Raw genomic sequence first — 21,209 nt, forward strand, 5'->3', positions numbered from 1 at the left:
GCAACTTCAATGAAGCTCTAAAGTCCTAACGTTCTAGTTGGATGAGAAAAAACTTACATCTGCCTTCCCTACATTTAAATATCTCCGCTTCTGCCTAAAAACAAAATATAACTGATGATGAAGATGATCATGATAAACTCCTCCAAATTATAGTTAAAAAAAACAAAAAACTCCTGAAAGGGTTTTTTTCAGATGATGTCCTCTCAGTATTCGTACTACAGAAGTTGCAGTTTTGGTTACCCTCCTCTTTCAGAACTCCTCCTGATGACAGTTGCAGATAACATCATCTGGAGGAGTTTTTGCAGTTTAGATTCCATCTTCTAACTGAAACTACTGGTCGACATGATTTTCCAAAACCCCTCTATACGGTACATTCTGAGCTACTGAGAAACTCCTCAAGGTGACAAAATGTCAAAGCCGACAAGTGCAACATTTTTGACTGTATAATATCTTAAAACTGATTATAGGTATAAAAAAAAGAAAGAAATCAAAATGATATACTGTGATAAACTGTAGTGCTTTTAAACATAATTACACATCGGAAAACACAGAAACGGGTTTTAAACAACCTTTAGGTTCTGACGTGGAGAGATTAAATGTGGGGGAAATGCAGTTGCACGTTAAAGAAAACCAAAAAAATGACCCCACTTTTGCCAGATTAACACACAACACTGGAAAAAGTTGTTAATTTTCATAATGCAAAACAGGGATATCATCTTTATCTTCCATTTTATAAACCTTGTTTTTGTGAGTATTTCAAATACTAAAGTAAATATTTCCAAAGTGATTCTTAGCAAGTTTTAGGAAGCAGCTTTCAGTGGTTCAGGATGTGGAGTTTGTTAATAATATTATTGATAGTTTTTGTTTTTTTGTGTGTGAAGGCTTTGGATGATGATTGTTTTGTTTTTAATCTAATAAATCTTTATGCCTTGTTTGATTACATTTTACTCGGTGGGAAGGTCAGTGGTATAAGCGGCCTCTGCAGTCACATTTGTTCAGTTTTAGTGTCTCCCCCCCCCCCTGCTTTTATGCAGTTTTTAATGCGTTTAAACTAGACAAAGCCAAGAAGTTCAACATGTCGGTTCAATATGACGTACGAATTATAGGAATAACAGTGGTCAGAAAGTGTTGTGAAATGATGAGTCATGATGACACAAACCCAAACACCTCAAAGATTTACCCCAAGTGATGAAGAGGAGGATGATTTGGGGGGGAAGCTGAAGAAATAATCAGGTATTGGTGCTATCGTCAGTCCTTTGAGCAGACAAAGGATCGAGTGGCTCTGATCCTCCATGCCATGTCGGCATGAAGGATCCATCTTAGACTGCCAATCAAGATGAACACAGCTCATTTACATACTGTATCCACTCAGGCCTATTATAACCAATGGAACAGCTCCCCCTAATGTTCACTGCGGGGAACTGCAGGGACTCTCCAGCGTTGGTATGAAGGCTCTTTACGTTTATGATACTAAAAGTTAGCCGCTTACATATTTCCTTGTTTTGAAGGAAAAGCAAACTTCATAACATGAAATTAATATGAAAGTCTTGTTGAAACAAGTTAAGGTTGTAAATGAATGTCGCAGCTTGAAACTCTCATCAGCAAATCTGAAGGTCAACGAGTTTTCTTCTACTTAGAAGAATCTGGTTGGATGAGTAACGAAATATTTCGAGCAAGGACGAAAAAAGTCCAGTTGACATGGCACAACCTTCACATAATCAAACCTGAATGACTTAGAATCTTCCCATTTTTAATGACAGAAAACATGAAAATGCTTTTATAGGAAACATCATTTTGATGTTATTCAGCCCTGTATTTCTTTACTGTACTTTCCATTTTTTTAGAATATAGTCATCAGTTTCATTTGGCTTCCTGACATACAAGACAAAACAATGAAGTTATGAAATTCCTTTAAAGTTTTGTTACTGTAGTTAAAAATGTGTTGTCCTTGTCATTTCTACCAGTACAAGTAGCTTGTATCATTTTCATCTTCCTTTTAACTACTTTTATCAAAATATCAAAACTAAAAATATGACAAGTCAAAAAGTTAAAATGGAACTATAGAGTAAATTACCTTTTTTGCAAAGGCAGTCTGACTCAAAACCACAGCATAATTTAGTATGGACCCAGGAAAGAGGAGGAAAAAAAAATGTGGCTCAAATAAAGGTTCAAAAGAATAAATTGAGTCAGGCTGAAACAACATTCAAGTAATGATTTTATTTCCCAGCACCCAACAGTTCCAACATTCATCTTTCAATACGGAGTTTTCGGAGTATTGCTTCAGCATCGTTATTGTGCTGTCTTTCTGCCATAGAAGCTTATTATCAGTAATGTTTCAGTTTGACAAACCAGGCCATGATTATCACTCAACCGTCAAGTAAAAATATCAAAGGAAAAGGAAAATAAAAACTCAAAAAACCTACAATAATGTCCCCCAAGAAACAATAAGGAGCAAAAAAAATATATAATACTTGTAATCATCCACACATTATCAGAATAAACCATCATCTCTACAATAATTGAGGAATTTTAGTTTGTTTGAAGGAAGAATACGCTCAGTTTAAGGACGTAAAATGTTATCTTGTTGGCCCAGAACAACCAGTGTCACAGGACATGAAAGATTCCCCAACTTTGAAAGCAGCCTATATATATATATATATAACCTATAATGATTTTTGATCATTCTTCTATTGTTTCATTTTGCTGGAACACATGACCTCTTAATCATAAACAAAGCTCATTTGTTTGCTGGTAAAAAAAAACAAAAAAAAACACCATTAATCATCACCATCATCTATGTCGGGGTTCGCTCACGTCCACAAACACGGATTAGCCTGAAACGACACAGATGAGCGTCTCTAACCTGAGCGCTATTCGCCTTTACAGGCCTCCAGGAGGTGATAACAGACCAACGAGCACTTGAGGTTCCAGTCAGACCAGGAAGGGAGAGAAGCAGGAGTGGACGAGGACGTCGCGTTGTGAAATGTTTGCTCTTTAGGCACATGCACTACATCATTAGCCGTGACAGTGGGTGACATTGGGGTCACTGTATCGAAGACATTGCCCCTGCAACCCGGCGTCACTGTGCCATCTTTAAAAGATTCCCCCGTTAGGATTTGCCACATTTTTAAGCACTAAGGCAACACAGTTCTTGAGCAGATAAAGAAATACTTTAAGGCATTTACAGTGAATTATGGTGGCAGCTGGAAATTTCAAAGCACAAACCTGATTAACCACGTGGAAGTCTGGCACTGACGGTTTTTGTTTAGCTGGGTGCGTTTGTTTACAGCTCTGCCATCCCTGTCTGAGCCCGCTGCCGGGTACATTTTTGCCACATTAAACCTGCTGGACTTTTAGCTCCAGCTAAAAAAAAAAGGTTTGACTAAGTTCTTGACTTCATTGTCACTTGTTCAATCGTTGCATTACTAAGTACTACATGCAAAGTCAGAAAAGCAGTAAAGAAACCGTTTGATTCTCTTTCTGCGGATTTGGATGAAGTCAGGTTACAGTCACCACCGGTTTGCAGAATACATTCAGCAACAGCGCTGTTACAGGATTGTTGCTCCCCCCCGATGGTCCACTGAGGTGCAGGGGGTGGCATTTAGCTGGCTCACATTTGTAAAATGACACTGTTTCCTGAGGACTATGGTCTTTTTGTTTCACCGGCTCCAGTTTTTGTTATTTCAGTCAGACTAGCAGGCTGGTAACAACAAGTTTTCTCCGTGGAATAGATATTATTTCTCAAGGCAAGCTGATGTAATCCAAATTTGGATAATAATATAATTATATATTTTTTTAAAAAGTACTTGTTGAAGGACAGACACTGATTTTACATTTCATATTACTGCACTGCAAGCAATGTTATCAGCTTCCCAAGAACCTAGTTCCATGACCCAACAATTCAACAGCAAAGAACTAGCGGTGACGAAGCCTGACTGTCGCAGCGCTTCAATGCACTTTTTGTCGGGGCCAACAATCAGCATTTGAACACTCTGCGTGAGCGTGAGGTACAGTAGAAGACCTAGGACTGCAGATACACATGACCAATGCTACCATGTTCTCTTCTCATGCACCGATTTGCTAAATTGAACAGCCAATAAGAGCGGCCTCTCTTGCCAACCATACAGGTGTCTAGTTAACATACTGAATGTGCTAAAAAGCCAACAACTGGGGTCCAACTAGCGCGGTGCAGGATACAACCCGAAAAACCAGGACAACAGAAGCTCACAGATGGCTGCTGGTCTCTTTGATGCATCATGGCCCTTAATGACACTGGTTTGATCTTAGTTTGTCTAAAGAAGTGTAATCCTGCCCCTTAAATCAGATGTGGAAAGACATTTATCTACTCAGGTACTTAAGTACTATTTTGAAGTACTTCAGTACTTACTTGAGTATTTCTATTTTATATTATGTTTAGTTACTCCCCTACAATTCAGAGGAAAATACTGTATTTCTACTCCACTAATAACGTGAAAGCTTTGGTTACCATTCGCAAATGTATATTCTTAACAGTTGTCATCAACTAATAAAAGGTGATGTATCACTAGGGGTGAAGCAGCTGTCCGTAAATAAAGTGTCGGTAGTAACACGCAGTTTCATGTTAGGTTTTAATAAAAACTAAAAACCATATTTTACATCTTGGAAAGAATGTTTCAAAAAAATAAAAAATAAAAAAAAAATCTGGATTAGACTCGTAAAAACAAATTTAAAATTTATCCAAACTAGACCAACTTCCACGCGTATTTCCAGCCTTCCCAAACATGTGTAGCAGACCAAGTTCTGTACAGGCTTGTTCCTCCACATCATTTTGGGCACATTGGGGAACAGTTTCTGTAACCGCGAATCCATCCACCGCTTGGATCTTTAAAGCCTTTCTATTGCGCAACCTGCCTCCTCGTATTATGAAACCCTGTTTCCTGGTTAGTGAGGAGTGTTGTTCTGATGTGTTAGTCATATTTTAGCAACGCGTATCTACGATGAAAATAAAGCCTGTCAAGAGCCCGTCCGTTCCAACACCACACCCACGTTAAGTCACTACGGCTGAAGGCACTGTTTAAACATGTGTCTACCTCGCCCACATTCACACCCCCCCTCCCCTCGAGACTCCCCGTCCCCAGTCTGGGTTCATCTCTTCCCCCGGCCACCTGCAATTCCTCCTGCTCTTGTGGCGTCTATAGCAGGGTGCAGCGCTTCTTGGGTTTGTTGTCTGGAGGCTCCAGAGCCGCCAGGATGGCCTCGTCAAAAACATTCTTTAGTCCCCTCTAAGAAAGACACAGAAAGATGGAGACAGACCGAAAAGTTACATTGACAGTGTAATAATTCAAGCTTCAAGCCTACTTTTGTGACCATCTCTGAGAGCTTTGTTAATTCATTAACACCGTTGGTATTTACTGTTACTTTTTGATCTTTTTATATTCATGTTATCAACAGTTTTTAAAACACGTTTTTTTTTTTTTTCCTATTAGTAACTCAGTTGGATTGATGCCCAGGGGAATCAGTCATAGTGGAGTTCTGAGGCCAAGCTGGAGGCGACAGTTAAAACTGGGAGGATACAAACCTTTCTTCAACAGTTGCTTAAAAGCCAAAGATCTAAAAAGGAGTTTGGATGATGTTCTAGGGTTGTGTGTGAATTTGTGTTGTTGAATCTCACAAACAGTGCACCTGGACACCTACACCATCATCAGCTTAACTGAGTTCCCTGACTAATTACCGGACACACCTGCTTTGTTTTGAAGCTGTTGTTTCTTTGTTACCTATGCATTTTCCCCATGTGATGCTTTCAAAATAAAAAGGAAAAGCCTGAAGATTTGCGATTCATCTCCTTTTTCCTAGAGCTTAATTAAGACCGTTTTATTATTCGTTTATGTTGCCAGCAGATTTTTACGGACACCTCTGTTCGTATTCCAGCACAGCGCACGCCGCCAATAGCCTAAATGAATGGCATTCTCTGCAGCAACAAAACCACTGGTGTGTGCGTCAGTGAAGTCGGTGACGCACATTTGTGGTACAGGACGGCGTTTACGTGCACAACAAGAAGAGCAGGTCCCAGCACGAACTGGGCTGGCACACGAAGCTGCATTCACAAACGCCCAGTGCCATTTGCAACAGCGTTTTAGGCACCTGGAGGCAACAGAAAAAGGAGACAAATCGTGACGTCTTTGGCGTTGTCCTCTTCCGATGCACCTTTACTCAAATGTGTTGACTACAGGTGCATTTACTGGGCTTTCTCTCGTGTACACCACAATTCAAGGCAGTTTCAGGTGTCAAAACACCACCTTAGTGGGCGTTTAGCTTGAAAACACTCGTGTTAAACAAACCAAAAAGGGTTAATCACAGGCCAAAGACATTTCACAGTGGTTTACTGAAGTATAATTTTACCGCCTCACTGCAATGAACGGAGATGGCTGCTTTTTTTTTTTCCATGCCCGCACAACAAGTTTAATTATATAAATACCACATCATTTCTTCTCCAAATACCTGTGTAAGAGCTGAACACTCCACATATTTGACAGCCTTGAGCTCTCGAGCTAGTTTCTCTCCACTCTCACAGGACAGGGCGCGCTGTTTGTTCTTGGCCAGTTTCTCCAGGGTGTTGGTGTCATCTCTGAGATCCACCTGAGTCCCGACCAACAGGAAGGGGGTCCGCGGGCAGTGATGTGAAATTTCTGGCACCCACTGTGAAGAGACAATCAATTTTTTGGGGGGGTCAAACTTGAACCTAACTTCAAACACAATTGCTTTTGTCCTGTACTGGAAAAGTCAAAGTTCTCTGCCACTTGCTATGTACGTCTTAGAATGTGGACAGTCCTTATAACAGATAAATATATACAATAAACCTGAATCTGTTTTTAAAGAGCTGGAAGAGGAAGGTGGTTGAAGTCCATCTTTGTTTGAACACCACTGAAAAAAGACTGGCTCAAAATACCTTTAAGCTATTAAAGGACAAACACAGGAAGACACTTTAACAAACCTTCTCTCTGACGTTTTCAAAGGAGGAAGGCGATACGACAGAGAAACAGACGAGGAAGACGTCGGTCTGAGGGTAGCTGAGGGGTCGCAGTCTGTCGTAGTCCTCCTGACCTGCAGGGGAAGACCAAGAACGATTCAATAAATAAAACCGTGATTAACAGCCAACAACAACCAACCTGGTGAAAAGAAACTAAAATACAACAAGTCCTTTACCACTGTAACAGAAGCTGATGAAGGTGAGAAATCCCTGTGCCATTTAAAAAGCCTTTCTAGCCAGCAGCTCTGAATACTACAACAAATACTGCTATACTGCTAGATTACTGTGTTTTTACTCCTGCTGCTACAAATGCCAATACAAACCCAAAGAGACATAAGAAAACTGCATTCTTACCCGCAGTGTCAAACAGTCCCAGAGTGTAGGGCTCCCCACCGATCATCACCGTTACTGCATAGTTATCAAACACCTGAAGGAGAGAAAGACAAGAGAGGGTGAGAAAGGGGGGAAAGAAACGGTTGAGGGAAGGAGAAATATTCAAGACTCAAAGAACTTTATTGATCCCACAGGGAAATTACGTTGCCTTTTTTCAGCTGATCTCCACAAGAAAAGTAGCATAAAGCACCTCAAACAAAGCACATAGACAAACAACCAAATACAAACTACTGAAATACAACCCAAAATAAGATAGATGAGGTAAATAACAATTTACCTTAAAATAAAGTAAATAATAAATTGTCCATTTAGACCTGTCAGGATAAGTTCAACAGTTTAATGGCCACTGGGAGTAATAATCTCCTTGACAGGGATCAGTGCTCCTCTGTGCAGCCAGCACACGGTGGAGTGGGTGGGAGGGATTGTCTGGGATTGAGAGGAGTGTGGACAACATTCTCCTCTCAGCCACAGCATAGAAGATGGAGCTGGCTACCACAGACTCAGAAAACAGCTGAAGCATGGAGCTGCAGATGTTGAAGGAGCTAAGTCACCTGCAGCCTGCTCTGTGTTTTCCTGTAGAGTGATGCTGCATTATCTGACCAGTCCAGTTTATTGTCCAGGTGGACACCCAGGTATTTGTACTCTGAAACTACGTCCACCCCCTCTCCCAGTATGGCGAGAGGATTGACAGGAGTCATGAAGTCCACCACCAGTTCATTGTTTTTACTAATGTTGAGCTGGAGAATAATTGTGCTCGCACCAGTTAACAAAACAAAAAATTAAAAAGGAAGGAAAAATGTGAAACAGACATAGCTTCAGAAAACCAAAGAGTGAGCACATTTCAACATGCACGGCCCGAATTACAGTACAGTAAATTCAACCAGGCCTCTGAAGAAGCGAAGACCAGACTAAAGGTTTTCACTTTAAAAAAAATAATAATAACTGACTGCAATAATCTGAAACTCGTGCTTTTGGGAACATGTAAGAACAACATGTACATACACGATTCTAAGATGTGTTTCCTCTTTGTTTGCCCTCAAGCTCAAACCAAGATTACAAACAGGAAAACTTGTAAAATGAAATCACGATAAATTTGTCAGTTATTTTATTAATTTATACTTATAAAAGTTTCCAAAATGGCCTGGATATAGTACAAAATTTAAATAAAAGCAGAAAGAGATCATTTATAAATCATTTAAAACATTGGTTTGGAAGTATCACCAAGCCAACACATCAGGTATTCATTGCACTCTCTAATTCAAACTGAGGAAAATATTTTTTCCACATTTCTCAGTTTTAACATTTGATATGTTGTCTTTGTACTATTTACAATGATACACATGTGTAGATTTTAAATAGTTTGGAAATCATTGTGTGCTGCTTTTTCACTATATTTGATTTAGCATCAAAACCTTTTTAGATATAATTTTGTTATTACAAAACTGGGGCACAAGTGTTTTAATATCAGCACTCTCTCTTTTCTGGCCCTGGATGTGAAAAGTCAATGGGGGAAATAAAAAAACAAGATATACACAGACGTTGAAATGTGCAAAAATTAAGAACCTACAATTTCCTCTGAAACAATTAAAAAAGTATATTAAAAAAAGAAAAATGTTAAGAAATAAAAACTATGAATATGACTTTACTTTTGATTGTGTTGATTTTTGACAACAGGATATTTTACATGACCAGATCACAAATAAATTGACTACAGTAACATTTAGACGGTTTCCTCAAAAGTCTTCCATCTTAATTTTAAATGAGATATTTAGCCAATTTTAATTGGGGAAAAGTATCAACTCCTTGGTTTGGTTTTGGCCTTTTAACATCTACTTGTTCAGTATCCTGGTAATGACTGAACTGCCAGTTCGTTTAACATTAATCTTACATAATAATCACATTATTCTGAGTTTTATAGCGGGAATTAGGCTTTTTTATTGGGCTTGCAGCATCAGTATTGAGGGGCATAGCTGTCAAGCCATTGTCAATATTAAGTCATCACAGAGCTGTATGCACAGACATGTTCCCCGTAAACAACAGGACGCAGCTTATAGGAGAGGAAAGTACTGTACGTCAAACATCAGACACACGGAGACAAGCTGGTATCACTTTCATTTTTAGTCAACTAGTAGGTGCCAGGAAACATAGGCTTTCAGCATCCTATGTCTAGGCCACAGAGGTTGTTTGGGTATAGACCTAAACGTGTCTGTAGGAAATACTTTCTGATGGCTTACAGGTTGAGAACAAGTAAAAAAAACTGTGAGCGTTGCTGGAGTTTTGTTTCCTTCATCTGAATACCTTCTTGGTGAATCAAGCTGGGCCAGACATTTGTGGTTTCTATAGGACAGCATGATACGCTCAATTACTGAAAACAGGCATAACTCGCCTGGCCACATTCACGGTCTTGTGGCGTTATTCTTCAATCAGATCAGTTTATGATTTAAATAATAATTTTACCAGATTTCACATTGCTTACTTTAGACCACAGTGTATTTGGGGAACACACAAATTCAGCTTTAATGCCAGAGTTCAAAGAGAAAGGACAACACAAAGACACCAGCAAATAACTCTCAGGGCAGCTGAACAACATGCAAACAGTGGTGACAACAGATGAAAGGTTGTTGGAAATTAATCATCGGGACAATATGAATATGTACAATACATCCAACAACTGTACGGACAATTCACTATGAACGACAACTGACAGCCAGGTCAGAGCATCACCAAAGTGAATGGGGTTCATCCTCTGGCAACCATGAGTGTCTGGAACCAAATATCAGAGCATACATCCACTACAGTTTTATTTAATTCTGGCCCAAAGCCCTGGGAGGACTAATTAGTATTTAATTTAGGCTAAAATGGCTCTAATTATGACATAGTTTTGTTTTTTCCACATTAAGAGACAAGAGAGATCAAGTTATAACACATACACAGGCACAGAGCCCAGTATATTACTGATCTGTTCAACTTCAGACAGAACAATTGTGCGGTATGTTGAGGCATGCCACACACACACACACACACACACACACACACACACACACACACACACACACACACACACACACACACACACACACACACACACACACACACACACACACACACACACACACACACACACACACACACACACACACACACACACACACACACACACACACACACACACACACACACACTTATATTTCAGTAAAATACAAACTACACAGACCTGCTTGTGTTCATACACACATCCAAATTCAGTTTGTGACAATGTGTTTTGGACAAAGCTCGGACAACAGAAGCTGCAACACATCTGATCAAAAGTGCTTCTGTTACTTTACATTACAATTGTCCAGAGAAAATGTTCTGGATGTAGCATTAGATTATGGTAAGGAAATAACACAATGCAACAGTGATGTGAAACACAAACAGTGAAGTTAGACAGAAAGTTTGTGCATGTGTATTTCTGCAAAAGCTGTTTTTCACACTTGAGGAGACAGTAACATCTTCCTCTAAGGTGGGGAAGGAGGCCCTGAACTGTACAAGTACCAGCAAAGGAAATACATATGAGGATTACGGCACAAAAACACCTAATCTAACTAAATACATTCAGATTGTTCCAAGTGTGGGTAGTTTAAGGTCAAACTGGCCGTTCTTTTAACGTAGACTTAGGTTGAAAGGTCAAAGGCATGTTGTGATGTGGCTGTTACCGAGCACAGAACAAAACAGACAGGAACAGGATGCAATAAAAACCTAAAACAATAGAACCATGCTAAACCCCAATTGCTCAGTAGAAGGTAGGTAATATTAGATTGTAGGTCATGAAATATTAAGACATTTTTCATTCATTGTTACAGTAAGTGTTAAATGTAAAAGTTGTATTCTTGAAAAACAGTATATTATGGATTTTCTCGTTGATATCAAGTATTTTATGGTCAATGATAACTGTGCTGTGTTTAAAGTTCCACATCCACTAAAGCCAAATGTAAATCAACATGTCTATTACATACATGGATCCATAAGGACAGTGTCAGGCAAGTTTTAGTACAAGACAGAATGAACTAAGACCTTACCAGGGGTATGTCCTAACGAGGAATCGGATTTTCCTATATTAAGCTGATCTTCAAACACCTTCTAAATATAATTTGTATAGTTATAAATGTGAATATTATTTATTAAATATTGTTTTTTAATTGCTGGGACATTGGGTCTACCTATCCTTGGACAGACAAAAGTGAGACTTCATGGAGTCTGAACTGAGTTCAGGTTTGAGTTTCTTTTCCCCAGGGTCTGTTACAGATCTCTACTGCGACTGGTGTGAGACAGTTGCTTCCTGCTAAGTAAATGAAACAGCCGACTAGAAATGTATTGTGCGTTTGTCCTAAGTGAGCTTACATTAAGACGGTAAAACCGCACAGCGTCTGCCCTGCTTCTTTCAAAAGCTGATGCTCTGACCATATAGAGTGGAAGTCATTTGTGTTTCAAATAGCTAAATGCTCTTTTACATTCAGAAACAAAAACAAACAAACAAATAAAATCTAATACCCACCAAATGAACAACTAGCCAAATATTTGAAAATAATCCATTAGTGACAGTCTCATATGAATTTATTATTAACGAAAATTAAACACTATGGGTATTAGGACCAAATGGTTAAAAATGGTGGTGGGGATGGAGATGTGAGAAACACACGGACAGAAACGGGAAAGGAAGTTAAAGCTAAGTCAGCACAGTTCGTTCTGCAATCCTTTCATCAAACTGTGCTGACTGTTGGGCAGAGATGGGGTACACGTAGAAAACAGGAGAAAATTACTCATCAGTTTGCAGCCACTGGTCGGTGAAGCTGCCGATCAATGGAGGGATCTCAGATGTTTCCACCTAATTGCTCCTCATCAGACGGCCGATCGGTCTCGTCAGCTTTTGTCTGATTGAGTTTGCAGGCTAATGTGACACGCCTGGAGCATGCGTTACATAAATTGCAGAACTATTGGGGACGCTTCCTCATCATACAGATTCAGTATGATTCAATTTAAGAGTAAAAATCGAAACAAGGAGTGTAGGATGAGACTCCGAAGGATCTTTTCTCTTACTTGCATGTCTGAAAGTAGGCTAACCACACTTCCTGTCCATCTCACAGTACCATCGTGGACTAATTTGATCCATCACTAACTTTATATTTTTAGCAATGACAACAAACCCAAACATAAAGGAACTATACTCAGAAAAAAAAAGGAAGTCCTGCACCAGAATGTTGCGGTGGAGGTCTGATCTCAAAATAATGTTTGTTACATTTACATGTAGTCATTTTCATACACATACACATTTGGTGTTTAATGTCTTCCTCAAGGTAATTTCCACATGTGAATGAGGAGCTGGGGACTGTTCCACTTCCTGAGCCACAGCTTACTGCACTCGGAGTGAATGTACCTTTTAGAAAGCATCCTCACTTTAACTTCAGTGCCTCCTATTGTGTAAAACCCACCGTAACACACATAGCAGGTACCAATCGTAATAATTTACCCCGACAGAGAGAACCAGAACGTTTGATGTTATACTGGCTTAAAAAGAGATCACCAACAACCCCACGAGCATATAAAAACCTTCAAAACTTCATTTATTTAAGTCTTTATGCTGGGCTAAGCTTAGCTGCCTTATATTAGAAAACTCTGATGAGTAAGAGTGCAAGGCACCGTTGGATCCGAACACAAGGGCAACAGCACTTTTTATCTCGGAAATCTTCTTACCAAAAGTTAATAGTGGCTTTTTTAAAATACTTATATATGTGTGACACCCTGGCTTCTAAAAATATACTTGAGAAACTGTGCAGGAAATTCTTTAATTGTGCATCTGTGCAAACATCAAATAAAGAATTTGACTTTACATTTACACAGGAAGTCTATAAGCAGGCTGCAAGTACGGTTTTGGTACTGGGGTGTTTTTGTACTTTGAAAAAGTCTCTTTAGTTTTTAGTCAGTCAGATTAGTGCTAAGGTAAACTAGCATCTCTATTCAGTCTCGACTAATTATGAACAAGGGTCACTTCCTGTGAGACAGAACAGTAGCGTTGGGTGTTAACAGTAAATGGGAAATCCTGCCTAATGCTGGTTTTGTAGAATGTCAGTATCATGACGATTTTGATCCGTTTGCTGCAGTTGTTTGTCCGGTAATGAGCTACTCACCGTGGGGACGTATTCAGAGGGAAACTTGTTGGTAGTGTAGGAAATGAGCAGGCAGGTCTTCCCCACTGCGCCATCACCCACCACCACACACTTTATGGTCTGCATCTGGGGAGGGGGAAGAAGGCAGGGAGTAGAGGAGAAATGTTGGATGGAGAGGAAAAGAGAGCGGTTGAGAAATAAGAAATTGCTTAAGTTAAGACTGATGTCCGGGTTAATAACTTTTCATTATCGTGTCATTAGTGCTACAAAGTGCTTGGTTAGACTTGTTGACAATTCAATATTGTTTGTTCATTTTAGACATCGAGTACTTGTGCAGGTGCCCTGTGCTACTAAATATGATATAATCTAAAAATGTGTTATTTGCTACATAAGGTTAAATTTAAAAAATAAAATAAAATAAAATACAATCTCCTGCCTAATACATACAATGACTGAACCAATACGCGTTTTATTTTCTGATCTACTCTGCCGTATTTATAAGCTTCAGCAGTTCAGATGAGAGAGATTATCTACATACGACAACTGTTCCCTGGGTTCTTCACATAGTTTAAAAGGTCTTAAAGCTCAGTTTTGGTCTCATCAGACCAACCAACCTTCTTCACTTGCCTTCTGGCACATTTTAGCTGAGATATTCGTGATAGATTTGACTGGTGAGGAACCCCAGCAACAGTTCTTTTACATACAGTCTTTTCCACCTCAGCAGCAGGGGAGTCAGACATAGTATTGATGGCATCTCTCTGTAGGTTCTCGCACAGTTACTTCGTTTTTTAAAGCCAGCCTGCCTAGGAAAATTTATTCTTGTGCCATATTCCTCAGTTTCTTAATGATGGATCTAACTGTATTACTTAAGACATTCAATGGCTTGTAAATTTTCTTTTGTATCCACCCCCTGACTAGAGATAAGGATTCCTATTGTTTTCATGATCGTGTTTTTCTGTGGCACATATTTGTCTGTCAACCACTTTGATTAAGGAAGTGATCAATTACTAATGCGAATTATGGACATGGCAAACATAGAGTATGATTTGAGATCTGTAGACAAATATAGAAATGAATTTGTGTTCTTTGTCATGCACGTCTCAGTAGCAGCTAAATAACCGTAACCTTCCGTCCTTTGGCAGTTTGGTTAGGACAGCGTGACGGCTGGTGAAAAGACTAAGTGTGAGACGGCTGATGGAATCAGAGGTGAATATGTAGCCCAGTGTTTAGTACACACTGTCTGCAGGTCCTGTGACACTGAGCAGGCCACATTTTCAGCGGCTGCTTCATTAAGGGAGACATTGGTAAATGGGTATATGATGGCACCTTATCACTGACCCCTTGTTTGGCCGATTTGGCAAAGCTCAGCGGAACTCTGACGAGTCAAGAATAAGTTAAGTGGTCGTCTGGAGGGATGATGACACCAGTTATGTCTATTCTTTGTCATTCTTTAGGCATTTTACATTGGCATGCAGATTATTTGGCAAATTACTGGGAACCACACATTTCAAATGCACTATTGTTTCTTAATTTGCATGGAACAAATCCTGTTTCTTAAGAAACAGGTGATTCCCGTTATTGGTTCACCCTTAATTTTTAATGAATAAACTACACATTAACACGAACACCGAGTAATAAGCAAAAGTTCTTCAACTCCATGGAGTCTCACTTTTTCAACAGGCACTAAATGATATAAAAGTAAAGGTTAACAGATGATTGCAGCTAAAAAAAAAAAAAAAAAAAAGTTAATGAATGCGTCCAAAGTTAGAAAATCCAGTGTCATCAAAAATAATTACTACAAGCAGTGTGACAAATGTCATATTCGCCATGTATTAGTCAACGAAAGGTGACACTATTTTAAAAGTAAACCACAAAACATAGAAGCTAAATGCAGAGATTTTATGTGAACCGACTAATTGCTTATTCGACTAATCTCAGGCGTCGCTTCAACACTGCTGCCAACCGACAGGTAAAATATCACATAAGACGTTCATTATTTTTTTAATTTAGTGAACAACACAATGTATCATATCCAAGATTACGGTCTTATAGTCACTTCCGCATAGAAAACTGTCATAGTAACTTACATAAGCACAATTAAAAGGTCTTTGTAACCGGGGGGTTGATTAACGTTGCGCATTCAAAGTCATAAAAGGATTTATTCCGATCGCTGTTGACAGCGTTTGTACGCAAATCACAATCAAATCAAAGTCCAAAAACAGTCCGAACTACTACGAAGCTAACGCTTGCTAACGTTAGCTCGGTTCTTTGGTAGCTAGTGTAAAGTTACATCCGCGACACCCACACCCACAAGTGAAAAAACAACGGCTGTTTGAAAAACAAAAAATAGAAACTTCACAATGAAACAATAAAACTAAAAGTTTCACGGCAACATTATTAAGTAGCCTTGTAAGTTGTTTAAAAGAAAAAAAAAGACAAATGTTAGCCATTAACTTTGAGCAGAGATTTAAAAGCCACGCTAGCCAAAGTTAGCTACGGGGAAATCGTTTGTTTTGACAGCTGGCGGTTAGAACTGGCAGTTAGCTGTCGGCCGGCGACAGTTGCTGTTTTTACAGTGAGAAGAGTGACTCTAAAGAAGATCGTAGCATCAAACTGGTGGAATTTAGGGTTAGAAAGAACTTATTGAGAGCAGCTCTTACCGCTTGTGTTCTCGGCCACTGGAGTGTTGGTGAAATGATGCAACGTTCAAGTGCTTGCTGTAAATTACCAACTTTCCTCCCGTGCGGAAGTCGGACGACAAGTGGTGAGTTCACTTCCCTCTGTATTTATTGTTGTTACAGTGTGTCACGTCTTACCTCCGAAACGCAACTGGGTACACGCCCCCCATTGTCTACAAACAAACAATTCCTAACCCGCTAAACAGCGTACGGGAGACGAAAGTTGCAATAACAACAACAACAGCAATAATAATAATAATAATAATAATAATAATAATAATAATAATAATAATAGTAATAATAAAGATTAGGATATCATTACTGTGAATGCACAGTATTTTAAAACCTTCATTTTATGCAACTGAATCTTCTGACTTGTTTTAAAAGTTAAAATATCTCCTTTATTTGTAAAAATCAGTTCCCACCATTTGCTTCTTCTTTTGGTCCACGTTAATTAGACAACTTTTAATGGACTATGGGAACATATTACGATAGGTCCCAATATTTAGCATTTATAAGCAGCATAATATTTAATTAATGGCTCATTACACAATTAAACGTGGCTCTAAACAGGTGAACATTGTTTAATTATGAACAAGTGTTCATCTCCAATTTGGATAATTAATCGATAGTTAGTTAATGATTGTTTTATCATTGAGTATAAACTAAAAATGCCAAATCTACTTTTTCATTTCATATTTTAAAGTTTTATCTTTTGCAGAGCTGCAATGATTAGTGAATTGATTTTTTTCTGTTGATCTTTTCTGATTTGTAAAAACGAATTTCTCCTGTAGGCAGCCAAAAGCGGGGACTAGTATAATAACTGAGATTATTTGACATTATTGAATGCATACATTTAGATTTGTCACTAAAATAATCTTGAACTTATCATCACGAACGTTACAGCTTTTCTACAATCTCTCTGACTCAGTGTCTAGTCGACCACCACAGACGAATAAATGAAGAAATGAAGAGCTGGTTTCTCAGTGACCACCAGAGGGGGATGAATCATCCTGTGTTTTTGATGGGTTTACTGAAACGATTGATTTTGGATGCCTAACACAACCCAAGGCTGAATGTGGGTTTGCCTTTAAGTTTCAGGTTGGATTCTCATCATGCAGCATATATCTTTTAATTTTTGACCTTGATGTTTTAGTTTCAGGTGACAATATAGCTAGTAGTGTGTCAGCATCCCTTTTAAACATGCACACAAACTATACTGTAATTTGTTTTTCTTTTTTTTTTTCAGAATAAAATTTGTTTGCCAAGGGGCCAAATGAAGGAATTCAGTTTGGTCCAGGTGTCAACGGAAACCCCGTAACACAAAGATTAAAAGATTAGCAGAAGCATAACCATAAAGGTGTCAATGGGGGGATAGTGAATATCCAAGATTGTGTGTAGTGGGAAACAACAACATTCATGCATAGAAACATGGCAAACTATAGATGCAGAAATTATAGTGAACAAACTAAGTGAATAAAATGAGTGGCCGGTTGTCCACTGGGCACTGGGTCAGCTGTTCAATCCCCAGCTCTTCCAGTCCAAACGTCAAAGTGTCCTTAAGGAAAACACTGACCCCCAAGTTGCTCCTCTGTTTGTGTGTTGTCCCTCACTTGTAAAAATATAAGTGCACTGTCAACTGCTTCATCTGTGATAGTAACTTAACCATCATTTTTATACTATTTAGCATTTTCTCAAGAATCTAAATCTGCAAAGTCACTAAAGCTGTCAAATCAATGTCGGGACTAAAAAGTATATAATTTTGCTGTAAATTGTAGCAGTAAAAAGCAGCATCACATTTAAGCACAGTAAGAGAGGGAGGGACAGGGCAGGCGACCTTCACTGGTAATGCAGCAGATAATGAGATAATTATAATGCAAGGTAATTCTCCATCCCCCTTGACCCCTGATTGGCTTCATAAGCATTTTATCAAACTTTGAACTCCTCATTGTTCTTTTTCCCTCTTGTCTTTGTTTCCACCTCCTGCTTTGTCTCTCATCTCACTCCATCTTCACCTCCCGTTCTCTCCCTCTCTCCCTGTATTTGTGTCTCCATCAGTCGCTCAACCGTGGATAAGTGGGAAGATGGATGTCAAGGACGTTGTGCTGCTTGTCTCCCAAAGATAATCCCATTGAACTCAAGAATTTAATTATAGATTATCTCACATTCACACACACAAACACACACACACACAAACATGCACACAGGTGAACTTCTGCTCCTCCCTGTGCACAAAACATACCCCCCAAAATATAGTAATTGGTATACACCAAGATAATACTCACTGATGCGGGGACATTTGGACTGCACAGCACAAAGACATGCAGCCTCACACACCAACACACACACTGGCTCCACTCTGTCACTGTGCATCAGTGTCACCCTCCAGTCGGCATTAACAGCTTCACCAGTCTGGTTTTCGAGCAGCAGGCAAGCAGCACAACATGATTTGCTGTAACTACAACAGGATCCTTGTGCAGGAATTTTCAGTCACACTGACTGTTTTAGTTACTTGGCTTAAATGGCTTAAATCGCCTGAACACCCATTGTTGTAATGACCTTACATAATATAAGTTAATGTTGACAACAAATTACTGCGTTTGCACTGCCACCCAGTAAAATAGAAGTTTACCATGGCCACAGAACATGCAGGTTTCTGACACCCTTTCTATGAAGGTTGACCTATTTCAAGTCAGTACATAAGATATGATAACGTTGGGTAACCATAGCAACAATGTGAAAGCACAGGTCAGACATCGGCTTCCCACTTTGAAAGTAGATTTATTTGAACGTTTATTTTCTTCTCATGTTTTTGTGCTTGAACCTACGTTATCTAGTCAATTTTGGACCTAATCCTACCAAGATCTGGGTCTGTGTTTTTTTTTAATTCATGATAAGAACCTACTGAACCTACTAGAAGGTGGAAGGTTTCCTACTTAACTCTAATCATGGGTTGATGAGGACTGAATACCTTCCAGATCAGGTGAAACCTTGAAACATACTGATCATACAAAAAATAACAAATTCTAATTTAAACTTTCTGGCATTTTTATCCATTGTATTGCATTTTCATCTGTTGCATTCACACAATGCTTAGCTAACTAAATCAACTATACTATTCTATAAGCTACCAATTTCTGATCGTCACCATTTGTAAACACACAGCCGCTTTAGGTGTGTGCAACCTGTTATGTTGACACTTGTGCAGTTTTGTGAAAATGACTGCTGCAGAAAATGTCATTTGAACCGGATCCACTATGGGCAGAACAGCATCTTTACAAGTCACAGCGGGAAAAAAAAAAAAAAACATGTTTCTGGATGTGACAGTTCTGTGGTTTGGTCGGCTAAGACACAAAAACAACCGCTTGTGCTTTGGGTTAAAATACCTACTTCACTGAGGCCTGATGACTGGTGGTTACATGGTTACAGTGATAATTACTTATCCCCAAAGGTTAGAAACAGATCGCAGTGCTGGTTACAAGAAACCAGTGTAAGCTGTTGGAAATGGGAAACAAGCAGCAGTCTCTGGTGTAAAAGTGTGACGTTTTGTTAAACCTGCCATCCACCCCAACGTCCTCTCTCTGCAGAATCTGTCGCTGCAAAATCTAACTGCACTTTCTCCGCCTTTTCTCCTCATAAACAAGAATCATTGTTTATTTATTGGCTTATTGTTTCCTGCGGCCGATTTACTGCCGGTTTCTGTCGTGATACTCAGTGTGTTTTTTTGGCACTTGATGCTGTCGCTGTTCCTGGGAGGACAGTCTTCTGTCAATCCCGATTCGCAGTCTCTGTGAATATTTATCTCTCTGCAAACCAGCAAGTGTGACCTGCACTTGCTTACACTGATCCCCATTGTTTCTCCCAGTAGACTACGTCTCTATTTTTATTCAACTTAAGTTCATCTTGAATACTGAGATTTAATCATTTTAGAGTTATAAAATTACAACTACATTTAGAAGCATATCGATGTAAATAAATGATAGTAGTTACATTATGGCGACACAGTTATTACTATAGGGAGCAATTTTAAGACATGGACACCTTCTAAAAATAGTCACGTAAATATTGTGGTAAAACATGATGTAACTTGGCTTTGCTGATTACTTATGCATTAGCTAACAAAGGTTATTTTAGTTAGAGAGAGACACTGATGAGACACTGAGCAGCAGAGACAGAAGCGACTCACAGTTAGAACGTGGCTCTTATGCTACAATGAGCTTGATTCCCAGAAGTTACATATTGTGGCTTTGGGTAACATTTTGAACACTGGGCCAATTACACCGAATTTCTGTTGATTGGATTTGATAACACTGCAGAAATTCAGGTGCCACAGCGTAAGGCCCAAAAAAAAAAAATAATAAAAAAATGACAGCAAAAGTCATAAATAGCAGAACTAAATAAACCTGGAATAAATATACAGAGAGGAAACGGCGACAGCACATTGACTCCTTACGTCAGTGCATGTGCACAGAGTCTGCTGTGACCCCTGTGGACTCGGGCAGGTAATAAAATGTATGTCACGCATATATTTGTGGACACAAGGACACGAAGAGCGTGAACTGGCCTCGACCCTGGTATGAAAGCCACTGTTCATGTGCATAAAAGCCCAAGTAACACGTTTCTGTGTAAATTTGAAGAAACATTGTTACGGCTTGTCGTTCTTCCTCGACCGCTTGATCTCCCAGCTGACAAGTCAAAATCCGATTGATTTGTTATGGCTCATTATCTTGTCTGCTTTCAAAGACATTGCTGCTGCTGCTGCACTGCTTTCGGTGCATGTGTGGCTAAATGCTCGGACACACACAGAGCATCATCATGTCGGAGTGTGGTGGAGTAGGATGGATTATGTAACTGTATATATGTCGACTGAACCCCACTGCAGCACCACAGCAAGACAGGGACACACACACACACATAGTGAAGCAGTCCTCTCTTCATCTATTTTTACCTCCTCTGTCAGCAACAAGCCTCTGCACCCTGTCCTTATCC

The 21,209-nt window shown here is 39.3% G+C and overlaps 1 protein-coding gene across 1 annotated transcript; it reads right to left on the bottom strand.

The window, feature by feature from the left end:
- Positions 1 to 2,202: 2,202 nt before the first annotated feature.
- On the bottom strand, positions 2,203 to 16,258 carry LOC137139736 (cell division control protein 42 homolog). The gene is made up of 6 exons (XM_067527454.1): positions 16,203 to 16,258; positions 13,564 to 13,668; positions 7,361 to 7,433; positions 6,971 to 7,080; positions 6,478 to 6,675; positions 2,203 to 5,261 (listed from the first exon to the last, which is right to left on the bottom strand). Exons 2-6 carry the CDS (start codon positions 13,666 to 13,668, stop codon positions 5,172 to 5,174), a joined length of 576 nt encoding a protein of 191 aa, XP_067383555.1. The 5' UTR covers positions 16,203 to 16,258; the 3' UTR covers positions 2,203 to 5,171.
- Between the last annotated feature and the right edge of the window lie 4,951 nt (positions 16,259 to 21,209).

Source organism: Channa argus, chromosome 1, assembly GCF_033026475.1.
Source record: "Channa argus isolate prfri chromosome 1, Channa argus male v1.0, whole genome shotgun sequence".
In the NCBI taxonomy this organism is placed as follows: domain Eukaryota; kingdom Metazoa; phylum Chordata; class Actinopteri; order Anabantiformes; family Channidae; genus Channa; species Channa argus.